The sequence below is a fragment of the Passer montanus genome, unplaced genomic scaffold (assembly GCF_014805655.1).
Source record: "Passer montanus isolate IOZ18808 unplaced genomic scaffold, ASM1480565v1 scaffold42, whole genome shotgun sequence".
Taxonomy (NCBI): domain Eukaryota; kingdom Metazoa; phylum Chordata; class Aves; order Passeriformes; family Passeridae; genus Passer; species Passer montanus.
In genome coordinates this window covers 4030233-4043479 of record NW_024369041.1, presented here as the reverse complement: position 1 = coordinate 4043479, position 13247 = coordinate 4030233, and the positions used below count along the sequence as shown (strand labels likewise).

Genomic DNA, 13247 nt, shown 5'->3' with positions numbered 1-13247 from the left:
CTCTTGCTCACATCTTTTCCCTGCCAGCAGATGACAGCAGAACAGCAAAGGGCACCACTTGCAGACACAGGTTTAGAAATTGCAGTTTAGGCACTCAGGTCTAAGTTGGCAGATGTTCATTTTCAGCAGCTGCTGATAGTGGCAGTGAAGGAGGCTAAAGTTCTAGTTGTAAAAATAACAGAAGATGGAGTGGAAAATACGCAAAAAATATCTGTGTCTGTTAATGTATACTAGGAAAAAAAGAACAAAGTTAATGGGCAAGAGTCTCTCACTTCTTGATAATTTCTTCTTTTGGGCTGATATGCTGCTTACACTGCTAAGAAGCAATTTCCAATATAATGAGTCAGCTGATTAAAAGCATAACCCATGTTGTAGTAGCTTCCTTATCTTTTTCTGGCATCCCACCAGTAATTCATGCTATAAATGAACTTCTTTATTGGTGGTTTCTTTTGGTTAATTTTTTTCCCCCAACTCCATCACTCTGGAACCTCCATCTTTACTTATGGAATCCAAAATCTGCCCCCCTCCCAAATGCACTTCTGTACACTGTCATGGCATTCCTACAGGCACTCCTTCTTGCAGCATCTTTCAGTAAGCAAATCCACGGGAATAAAAAAATTCTGCACCCAAACATCCACTTCCAGTATTCCTTCCCCTCACAGAACCACACGTTCAATCTGAATATCCAGGTTTCTTTGATGTGACCAGACGTGTGTCTGTGAGCAAAGTCAATTCCCCTTTGTAAGGCTCCACAAGGCAGAGGCAGGAGAGCTGAGCATGAGCTTTACTGCACTCAGGGCAGCAGGACCAGCAGAGGGGAGCTACACACTGCAATTTGCACACATACAGCTACAAATTTACTGCTGGAAATCTCAGTGGGAGCTGTTTGGCATTAGAGGATTTTAAGCCAATTCCACAAAAAAAGCTTGCACTTTCCTGACGCCCAGTATTTTCACAGCTTACTTTCTTGGCTACTACTCTCCTCCAGCACTGCAACACCAAGTTTACATTATATGACATTGCACTGGACACAAATCCAATCAGCTGGATGAAAGCTGCACTCAAAATTAATCCTTTTTATTGCCATCTTGGTTTACTTGCACACATTCTAACTCTGTTTTGTGATTTTTTTTTAGTAGAAATTGCCAATATCCTCAGCTCCCATGGACTAGAAATTCATATTTTGCGTTCCTGGTATTTTAAGTCATCCATATGTTTTGATGCAAGACCAGACATCTGGTAAATGTTTAACAAATTTAAATTGCAGCCATCAAAACTGCAACTTTATGGAAGCTGCACAAAGACATCAAATGGGAATAGTGACATGTTAGACACTGAATCACTGGTTTAGGACAGTAATTAAAGTACACATCAATACAGCAGCATTTAGCAGCTTTTCCCTAGGATATTCGTTAAGTAAGAACCTCAATTGTGTCTGATCTCATTTCCAAGGCAAGGATATGCACTGGAAATCCATGCCAGACACCTATGAACAGAAGGCTGTAATCCTTCCCTCACCTTTTGGAATATGCATTCTCACCACCTTTCTCCTTCGCACCTCCCATCTGTTTCCCCATTTACACCATCTTTGGCACTAACTCTTTATCATTCTATTCTTTCAAAATCTTCATTTCTTTAAGACTCCCACTCCAACCTCACATTCCCTGCCATCCCACCTACCTCTTTCCAATTGGCTTCAGTCTCCTCATCAGCCTTTCATTTCCTCTCCGTGTCTCTCTTCATTCCACTTCATTCCCAACTTTGTCCTTTCCCACAGCTTTGCTCCCATTAACAGAGCTTATTTGCCTTTCCCTTTCACAGGAGTTAATACAGGGAGAAGATGTTGCCAACAGCCCTCTGAGACTGGCCATGGCTGGCAAGTATTGCCAGATGGTTTTGGTCTCCCCAGATAAACAAACTCAATTCCAAAACCAAAACTGCCAGGGTGCTTAACAAGCATTTACCATAAAAACACACTTTTAAAAAACATTTAAAATCTGGACCAAAAAAATCACCAAGACACTATGCCTGGAATTTTGTTCTCTTTAGATCTGACTTCCTTTACAGGCAAAATAATCTTGCCAAGTAATCACGGAATTAAATGACCAGCACAGTTTTATGCAAGGTTAAGTTCGTAAAGATGAAAAGTCTAAAATTCTGAAAACTGTGTTACAGCTATTTTTCAGATATTCCCTCCTACTGCTACTTCAGAAAAATCATATGATTCAAATTACAGTTGCCAGAGGAAGTCATTAAAGAGACTAGAATTTCTATCAATGATGGTTTTGTAAGTTTGCACTTTGCCTCTGGCACGGACTCTGTCTATATTTAGAATGCACAGTATAAAGAATGCTTGAAATCAAAGCACACAAAACCATCAGAATTTTCCTAGCAATACATCAAATTTGCAGGGAGAGGATGATATTAATGTAGCCTGTAATTTCAGAAGGTTTATAGGACTTGATCAGGGCTGGAGAGGGAATGCAGCAGCCAGCCCTACCTGCAAGTGCTGCCGTCCCCAGGAAAGCCTCTTTGGGGAAGTCACAGAAACACTGTATCAAGAAACTGGATTATAATCTTTTTGGTCAGCTACAGAATATCACACATTAGATATAATTGCTTCAAAGTATAAAAATGTAGTGTTCTCACAAGTAATATTCAAGGACATATGATCTTTTCCCCTTCAAACTGTGAAAGACTCTTAAGTAGATTTCTGTCATGCATCTTGGTTTCTCTGTGCCTTTGAGAGCTGGAGGGTTCTGGCCTCCTCCACTCAAGGCATTTTTTGTTCCAAATCAAAACAAGAATTCAAACCCTGTTTACTAACCTGACATATCATTGCCACTCACTGAACAATGCCTGATTGTGCTTAATGAATAAGTGTGTTGAAATTAGCAAACTCAGTTACTCATATTAGTGTCAGATATTTTCATTCATTAATGCATTGTTTTGATAGCAAGAACTTCTCAGCATCCCTTTATGCCTTCTCAACCATTAGGATTGAAACACATGGAAGCAGAAGTGTGCCAGACTTGAAAAAAATGAAACATGACACTTGCTCTTTTTCAACACTTCTCCAACCAAACCCAAGAAAAAGTACATGGTGACAAAAGAACAAAAATGTACTATGGACACTTAACACCAAGAGTTCATCTTCTCTCATGGAAAGTACTCAAGAGGATAAATAATCCCTTCTCAAAGGGAAAAAGTACTAGAGTAATACAAATACCATTAGTTTTGCTGCAACAAAGTAAAAAAAAAAAGTTTAATGCCACTCCAAGGAACAGAAAAAACTTGTGATTTCCCAGACCCTTTACCAGATTTGACTGAAATTTTATTTTATGAAGCAACTGCACAGATAAGAAACCATCTTACTCCCCACTCCCCAAACACTTCCAGCATTCTCAAGAAACATTGCAGAGCACCCTTTATCTCCTGGCATGAGCAACTTTCAATTCCATTGCAGAATCATATCTACTTTGAAGATATGAGCAGATTTATTTTTTTTTAAGAAATCTACTTATATACACAGTCCTTAGCTGGACAATTGCATAACAGGGTGAATCTTTTTTTCTATTCTCAGTGAGGTCAAATAAGAGCTGCAAAGGAATTTTGCTGCACAGAGAGAGAGCTGACACAGAATACCCAAACCAATGGTTCTGTTGTCATGGGCACCAACAAGAAAAAGGCATTTAAATGCCAAGATTTTTGAGAAAACCTTTACTGAGCTGGTATAAAGTCAGACCCAAAACTTTACACCTTGGGAACCAAAACTAAGCAGCTTCAGGAAAAATTCTGCTGACAAAAGAGCGCTGGCCCCCATAGCCCAGCGGCCCTGAATGCCCCCTGCGTCAGTGGGACTGGCACCAGGCATGCCAGGCTGCAGGGCTGAGCTGCCTAGCAGGGAGCTATGGAGGCAGGGGACAGGCTGGAAGCATGCAGCAGGGCAGGAGAGAGAGGGAAGACCACAATTGTGCTGTTTGCCAATCATGCCTCCCCTGATTTTGTTTCTAGCAGAAGTAGTTACCAGTCTTGCCTTGGCAAGTGCTTGGAGAAGGTACAAGTGAGTGCACCTTTATCAATATTCACAACGTGTGGAATAAGGCTGTCCTGGGGTCTGGTGATCAAAACCCACTGTGCCTACTGCTACTACATGAAGATGTCTCAAACTAAGGCACTGGGATCCCCTTTCCATTTGCAGCTGGGAAAGACTCATGAAGTGAATTCCAAAGCCCATCCTTTCTGTTGCCTGCTGTGTAACCCAGGTGAAAAGCTCCTCTCCTGAGGGAACAGGGGCTCACAGCAGCCATCAAACCACCACCCCCTCACCTCACTGCATCAGGTAGGGACGGGAAATAGCCAAGGACTATTTCCTTGCTTTGAAGGGTGGGATCCACACGAGCAAAGGCAGGCACCAGAGCAGCAGCAGGTTCAAGTGGCTGGCAGAGCTCCAGCTGGGATCAAGTGCATTACTTTCTCTGTAAGCTGTAGGAACTTGGGCAAGTTGAGCCAACACTTCTATCGATGTGCACACTGAAATCAGTGCTGAGACTACACAAATTAAACCTTGATAAGAGACCAATACAAAAGTTACCTCTGTTTGCTTAAGCATCCAGGCACTTCAGAGGTTTAGATGCTCTCTTCTCTCCCTCACTCTACATCCCTTCATCCTTAGCTAAAGACCAGGAACAGGAAGAGTCATCACTCCATACATGCTTAGTTCCTAGCAAGAGTTAGGGTACAGCCTTTCAGTTGGCACAGTGTTCAAAAGTATCTTAGTGGGTGAGAAGCTCAAGTTTGTCACAAAAACTCCATATATCAGTGCAGGTCTCCAAGGACTTGATTAATTCCCCTACCCCTTTTTTTTTTCAATTGGAGCTTCAGGCTCTAAACCAATTAAGTGGCTATTCATAGCACTGAATTTAAGGCAGGAAAATTAGTTGATTATATCCCACATTCACTTGATCAGGTTTGGTTTTGGGGTCTTATTGTAACTAGAAACAGCACACAAAGATATGAAAGTAGGTCAAGAGCAGGAGTTGACCCAGCTTATGAAAAACCACTGTTAGAGTTCTTGGTTTATTAACAGGTCTGAAGCACTTGGTAGTCCTGGGATGCTTGTGAGACTTTCCCAGGTGGGGCTGATTCAGCATGTAAGACACAGGTGCAAAATAAAACTCAGTGCCTTGTCGCATTCAGAGAATCACAAAACATCAATTTCTTCTACAGTAATTTAAAGAGTGTTTAAAAAATATTAAAAAATTAAAGAGTGTTTTCCTTTAAGATTAATAATCAGCAACACAGGTAAGCAGTGGCAGGCACACAAGCAATTCCAGCACATGAAGTTCTGTTTCCTATTATTCACAACACTTTAATGCACTTTTAAAGGTTATATATGGCTACAAATGAAAATATTGCAATTTTAGAACTGAATGAAATTATAGGAGGACTTTTAATCCTATTAACATGAGTACTTTTACCCCACATTTCACTTGGGCATAGTCTTTAAAAAAGTAGCAGGATTCACTTCTATATTGAAAGAATTAAGAAAAAAAATCAACTGTGACTAAGAAAAGTAGCTTCTGTAAGAAAATATTTTCATGCAACTTAAGCCATCTCTGAAATCCACAATCTCTAATTTCTGTGGTTTTTCTACAATACAGCTAGTTCCAAATCACTTTTTATTAAAATTAAAATCAGGCATAATGTATATAAAGTGTGGAAAAGGAAAAAAAATAACTGATGTCTCTTTGGCCCAGAAGAAGGAAGTCATTTAAGGAAACCACTAAAACCCTCTGTTATGGCTGCAACTGTATAAAGGAGGAGTAACAAGTAGGTAAAGCACTAAAGAAAAGGAAAGCACCAAAGACCTAAAAAACAAGGTGATCCTAACAGTCACTATTTTATATGGAATCACAGGATTTAAGGTTGGAAAGATCTAGAAGATCATGAAGTCCAGCCTTTGACTGAACACCACCTTGTCAATTAAGCCATGGCAGCGAGTGGGGGGTTTTTTTTGATCACAGGATTTAAGGTTGGAAAGATCTAGAAGATCATGAAGTCCAGCCTTTGACTGAACACCACCTTGTCAATTAAGCCATGGCAGCGAGTGCCATGACTGCTTGGTGGGGTTTTTTTTTTTAACACGTCCAAGGATGGCAACTCCACCACTTCCCTGTTGCAATTTTCCAATTTTTCACCATTCCTTCAGTGAAGATAAGCACATAACCACACAGAGCACAGCATTATCTGCTTAGGAGTTACATAAGACAAAGAAGCAAACTCTTAGGCATTTTCTAGTTGTTTTTATGTTTATTTGACTGAACTAGGACTTGGCTAATTTCTTGGGGAAATTTCAGGTTATATAACTGCACTTTGCAGACATGCCAGCATCTGAAGAACACCAAGACACCTAGTATTTAGAAAAAGATTAGGTACGTAATGTAGGTCTAGTGGCCCAGACCAAAAACCCTTTCAGTGTTTCAGCAATCCCAGTGATAAATGAAAGCAGAGAAATCTATTAATCCCACCAAACTTTGCATTTACTACAAAATACCATCAATGCAATGAGAATCTCCTGACGCAAGGGTCCAAACCTCACTGATACCACACAAGTGCTTTTCCCTCTACTCAAAGTTTCTCAACATCTGCCTCATTGAGCCCTTTGCTCTGCTTAGGGGTGTTTTGGTTTGGTGGAGGTTTTTGGGGTTGTGGTTTTTGGTTGGCTGGGTGTTGCCTGGGGAGAAGGAAACTCTAGAGACTTCCAGACATGCTACAAGAGGTTATAGTGATGTGTAAAGTTCACAAGACTTCTAGATAATGATGCTGTGGAGGGTTACTGACTCTTCCATGATCACTGGTATTTAATAATAAAATACTGGGTTTGGACACAAGCATTGACAAAGTCCTACTCGCATCCATTAATCTGAGGTGGGTTTTTTGCAGTGTGGAGTTTCTGCATGGCAGTCTCTCCTCTGTACAAATGTGGGATTCAGCTCAGCTGCAGGGCAAAGAGCAATATTGCATAACTCATGATGCACTTTTGTTTTAAGCAGTGATGTAATCCCTCCATGGAACATGTGTGTAAATGATGAAGTGCTTGCAATGGGACGCTGAACAGGCAGGCACAACTCTGAACTACTCAGACTAACCGCTCCTGGGATATTTCACTGCTAGAGGTTTAGCTTTAAAAGTAGTTCACACTCCTTTCAAAAAAGATTGTATTGACAAACTGAATTGAGAAAATTAGGTAATTTTGAAAAGAAAAGCAGATTATCTAAAAAGCCTAAAATCAGATCTATCAGAAAGCTTATGGCAAAAGAAGAAATAACCTGGCATTTTATCTGCACACTTTCCTAAGGCTGCACAGCCTGATACCACAGTTCTTTGCTCTCTCCCTCCCTGTTTCATCTGAAAATATAAACTTCAGCTTCTATCACAGTACTGGGAAACAACTGAAAGTTGATTTAAAGGTCTGAAACTACAAACATTTTAGCTTACTCTAGATATCTAAGGCAGTAACTCACAAGTCTGGCCTTGAGTTCACTAAGCAGTGACATTTGTTTTAACAAAAGAGGAGGCTCTACCTTTTATCACAACATCCCCTGAAACAGGGAGAATGCTTCCCTTGTACCTAAACAACATTCCAATAAACCAGAGTGAGGTTTAACTGGTTTGGCTGAAGTCCCTCTGGTTATTTGCCTCAAGGTTGGTACTGCAGTTATTATCTTCACTGTGCATGTTACCTTCACAGCTCAGGATGCAAAGAGGGAAACAGTTGCACTTGCAAAATAATTTGCCAAAGGCAAAGTTTAATGAAAAATAATGAAAGCAAACTGCCAGGCAATCAATGCCAGCAGTGCCCAATGCCAGATATTGCTGCCTTCCTTCCAGTGCCTTCAGCACCACTATGTTTTTTGCTATTCTCCTTGGATATGAATTTAACATGCTCTGTACTGGTGTTGGAGATATGCTAATTAAAAACAGCATGTAGGAAATGTTTTGATAACAGAGACCAGTTTAAATTTTTTGAAGTTATTAAAAAAGACCAAAAAAAAAGTAAAAATCCATTTGATTTTACTTTTTACTTGGTAAAAAGTAAAATCAAATGGAAAAAGTACAAATAAAACATGGACTAGATTTTTATTGACCAACTTAAAATGCATCAGTGATAAGACAGGAAAAATAGAAAAAAGCAAAACAAAAAATCACAATGCCAGAAACAGCAAATAAGAGAAGAGGTAAAATAAAGTAACAACAGCTTAAAAGTGAAAGAAAAGAAATTGGTAATTTCAAGATATGATACAGATAAAAAAGAGCTGGAGACTAAAGAAAATAGAAGAGGAATGAAAATATGGGAGTAAGAGGAAGAAAAAAGAGCAAGACAAGTCCTTTTTAAAAGTGAAAAGTGAATGGTGGAAGAGACCCCAGAGTACTACCTGCTCTGCAAGTTCAGTTTATCTTGCATTTCCCCTTACCATCTTTTTTAACAACCTAAAATATTCCCTGCTCCAACTCTGATCATCTTCCTGCTTAGAGCCACTAAGTTTCCAAGAGCTGAAAGGATTCTTACGGTGGCTGCTCCCCAAAAGCCATTCCAAGCTGCATTCTGAGGACACACATATCCCACAACCTCTTTATGGCTGTTGGAATGCAAAGGGACGCAGGGGTATGGGGGAGGGAGGATTAGAAATAAAAAGGAGTAAGGAATAGAGGTGAAATCTGAACTGCCATATATCCATTTCCTAAAGAACAGCTTCAATACCATCCACAAGCACTGCTGCTGGTTAACGTGACATTCACCTGCTTCCAAGGCATTAAGCATTCCAGTTTTATACAAACAGATAGGGAAACATATGAGCATGTATAGTTAGGGCTCAGACACCTAGCAAATTAACAAGGACACCCCCTCTGCAAAAGTAAAAATTATCCATGGCTAGATTTTAGCAACCTGGTCCGCCATGTGAGCACCAATGACAGCACAGCAGAAAGGGCTGGACAACAAGAACAAGACAGGTCAGCATTTCAGAAAGGGAGAGGGAAAATCCCATTATCTTATGCCTGCTTGGAAAATGTTTGTGGAACTACAGCATCTGACCATTTAGGATTTGGCAACCTACCCATGCCATCATACCACTGAATAAATCTTTAAAAGACAATTAACAGCATTCCAAAGGAACAGTAACTACAACAGAGTGAAAAAGCATGTTGAGAGCCAAAGTCACTGTCTCTCAATTTGGTCTTTAATTGACCAGACTAGAGAAGATCCCAGACCTCCAGAACACGAGGCTTTGATACACCCTGAGCTCTACACCACCAGTGCAAAGCAGAGCAAACTGTGCCAGTGCCAATTCTTTCATTACTGATGGAATCAGTCATGAAGAGCTTTAAACTGTTCACTTCCCTCCCTAAATCCTTAATGTTATGGGATCTCTTTGGCAACCTCAACGAATGGCTTGCTTTAAGATGCTGTGGAAGATTTATATGTTTGTGTGTTTTCTAAACATTTATTCCAAAATACTTTAACCCTCCTCATCACTAGAGCAAGGCTACAGCATCTGGTGTTCATTAAAACCAGGAAATTCCTCTTTTGCCCTTATGAAACTGTTGTGAGTTGATAATAGTTTTTTTCAAATTTAGCTTTGTGATGAGGTGTTTTAGAAAACACATTAAATAATGAATATGAATTAGCAAATTTTTAAAATCTGCTTATGCTAAATTCAGACCTTGGTCTTTTGCAATTCAAATAACCCATCAGAAAATATTTATCAAGTGTAAGGTAATGAATTACTTAAAATACAGAATTTTGGACTCATCAATTTTAAACTTGTAATCCATATAACAGAAAAGAAATGATACAGAGGTTCACAAATCATCTCCCTCTTGATGCTTCAGCTTCACTATAACACATTTTTTTCTAAAAGATCACAAAAAGGTTCTGGATCTTGTAGATAGCTTAATCTTCATATCCTTGCTGAATCCTACTATGGACACCTTGGCTGTAAATTTCAATACCTTTGTGTTTCAATTCAAAACAAAACAAGGTCTCTCCTTATTGATTCAGTATCAGTAATGTCTAATTAAAACTGTCACCAGCAGCGAGAAGAATGATACTATTGAGCCCTGAGTGCTTATAACACACTGACCAATATCACAGAAAGAAAAGCAATGTTTTCCTAATGACTGTTTTCCCCTTATATTGGGAGGAAAGCTGTGAATGACCTAAGGCCACACAGGATGTGAAGCTGCTGAAACCGCAGGCAGATTATATTCCAAAACTATACAAAAAATCTGGGCTATCTTGGTGATGACTGATCCAGTGTAGGGCTGGGGTAAAGCAGTGTCCATCCATGGCTGCTGCTCCCTCATGAATGACTCAGGCACTCCGCTCCAGCCAAGGAGGCAGGCACAGATGCATGTTCTGAGTTCAAGTCCCTGGAGAGCCAGCCAGTTATTTGTTGCAGGCTCTCCTCTCAATCACAAAATGTCATGAAGTGAAGCTAAGTGTATGTTAAACACTTGGGATATTTACCCCTATATAAACAGCTGCTGTAGTTGCAAATGGAAAGTTACAGAATTGCAAACAATTGGTATTAAATGTAAACAGAACATATAAACTACACCTTATTTTACAAGGGATGGGAACCTCAGGGTTAAGAGGTTCTTTGTAGACATGCTGTAATTTACTATCTTAGGTGTATATACACACAACCCAGCACACCAGAGCTGGCCAGAGAGTACAAGTCTTAACTCTAGAGCCACCCTGAAATCCACAGGCATTTGAAACACTTTTTTTAATAGTTTAACATGTTGCTAAAATGTCTTGTTTACAGCCCATCAATATCTCACTATCTAACGTTTCTTCTGGCACACAGACTTTCCAGGATAATCATTCCCATTGCAGATACACTCAGTATGCCCAGCTGGAATATGTGCTCCCTTTCCTCAATTTTAGTTTTATCAGCTCATAACTCTTAGCTGTTTTATTTCCTGTGGTACTCAAATTAATTCCATGTATTGACAGAGATTCACCACATTATCTTCTACTTGAGGTCACTAATAAAGAGGTTAAATTAATTTACTTTAAAGCTGCTACTCCAAGTACCAAAGCAGAAACCCAACCAACCATCTCTCTTAACCCTCTTTTTTTGCCTTTCATTCATGCTTTTCATCTTCAGAACTAAGTCCACATAAATTAGGGGGGAAAAGTTACAGGCACCAGTTTATTTCTTCTTTTCTGTCCTTAGAAGAAATACAAACTCTTGCTGAGGAGCATTAGGTGTGCATCAATTCACAGCACCCCAAGCAGAGGGCACACAGAACTCCCCAGCTTTGCACAGAGACCTTATCACTCCTGCATTACTGTAAATGTTAGTTCCACATACTAATGCCTACATACCTAATACCTGCATTTTTCCCAGTCTTAATTCCTTCCCCAATCTTCCCCATTTAAGCAAGATTCTTTTTCCATGCAAGCGGGGAAAAGAAAAAATGAAATCAATTTGGACTTTAAGACCATGTGGGAAAGTACCTCAGAAACAATCTCACTTTACACCATAAAAATTTTATTAATCCTGAACCTTTCTAGAAAGATCATTTTTCTTCCCAAGAGATCTTATTCACTTACTAAGGTTAGCCCACACCCCCACCTATACATTCTATATATAACATAGAGAGAAATTGTCTGAAGTTCACTTTCTTTGTTTCTAAATATGTATCAGCCTGGATAGAAACACATGCAGTATTCCCAATCTCATTTTTTTTTATGCAGAAGAGAAAGCAAGTTTTGCTTTCAATTAGTCACAGCTATGACTCCTTAAGAACAGAACAAGAAAGTTTATTTCAAATAAAGATATCCAGACTGTATACTTAGTTCAAACTAAGAGGCTGGACTTCCAAAAGCAACATAATTTAAAAGCTAATACTGGTCATTCCTAAGAAACAGCTCCACTTAGTTTTCTTAGAGAACCCAAAAAAGCATGCAGGCTGTCCCTGTCAGGGACACAATGAGTATTTACTGTTCTGCTGGGCTTGGCCAACACTCATCTTTGTACTCTACAGAAACAAACACAAAACCCCACAAAACACCCACTCATCTGAAATGTTACCAGAAACACTGGCTTTGGCTGCTGTAAAAGAACTGCTCTGATTAGATACAGAATTATACAGCAGAAGGTTAAATACATGCTTAATACAACAGTTATGATTAAATAAATACTCATAGAACTGCAAGCTCCTTAAAATGGGTTGGTGTATCAAATACCTATATAAAGCCAAGATAACTTCAACAAAAAATTTCTTTAAGAAACAGCCAACTGAAATGGAAATACTTCAGGTGACCAGAATTGATGTATGACTCTAAAAATCCAATTCTTTATTCTTTGGTTTTACTATGCTAACAACTAATCCCACGGCATAATAAGAAAAACACAAAATACCTTTTTTCGATTTTGCTCCGATCTTCAACTTTGATGGCCAAGCAATCTGCGTATTTGTTTCTTCCATAATCTATTAAAAAGAAAGCATTTTCAAAAAAGTAAGTTTTTATTTTTCTCCTGTAAAAGCATATATTCACTTTCTGGAAATATCATATTTACCATTTTTTAAACTGTTAAATATTATTACTTTTAAATAGCACAAGCCATTAACTGCTTCTCTGGTTTTCTTGAGAACTTTTGTCTGTTAATAAGCATGGCTGAGTTCTGATCATTCAAAAGAATTCCACAGAGCAAACCCAAAATGCTCAACAGCTTCCATGAAGTTCAAATGACCACTAATAGCTACAGCAGACTCCACATCCATCTCTGAGGGAGTTTCAAACCTTTACAATTCAACACAAATATTTCTTCAGTTACCTTAAAATGGTTTTTAAGTAAAGCCTATCAAATTTAAATTGAGTCTTTTTGAGTCTCCATAAGTCAAAATATATTGGTTTGCCTCATCTTTACTCAAAAGCAGCTTTTCATTATAAACTTCTCCAGACTCCAGAATTCTTACTTCTCATTTTAGCAGGTCAGAGCAGACATTTGACAGCATGTATTTATTACAACACAGTGTGTAACCTACCTGTACATCTCCAGCCAGCCAACAGGGAAAAACTATGCACACACTCTTCCACTGTGAAACCATGCAGTCACTGAGCTCAGTGTCAGCTCTCATTCTGCTGCTGCCTTTGGCTCAGTGAAAATTCCATCAGCCCTTTTACAGGCAGATTATACTGAAATTTCATCCTGGCACAGAGCTACAGA

At 39.2% G+C, this 13247-nt stretch overlaps 1 protein-coding gene across 1 annotated transcript in view; it reads right to left on the bottom strand.

The window, feature by feature from the left end:
* Positions 1 to 13247, bottom strand: part of BICC1 (BicC family RNA binding protein 1) — a 90170-nt gene that overhangs the window by 32407 nt on the left and 44516 nt on the right. Inside the window, exon 3 of the mRNA XM_039719689.1 lies at positions 12438 to 12507. Coding sequence (XP_039575623.1) covers positions 12438 to 12507 — 70 coding nt within the window. The remainder of the gene's footprint in view (positions 1 to 12437; positions 12508 to 13247) is intronic.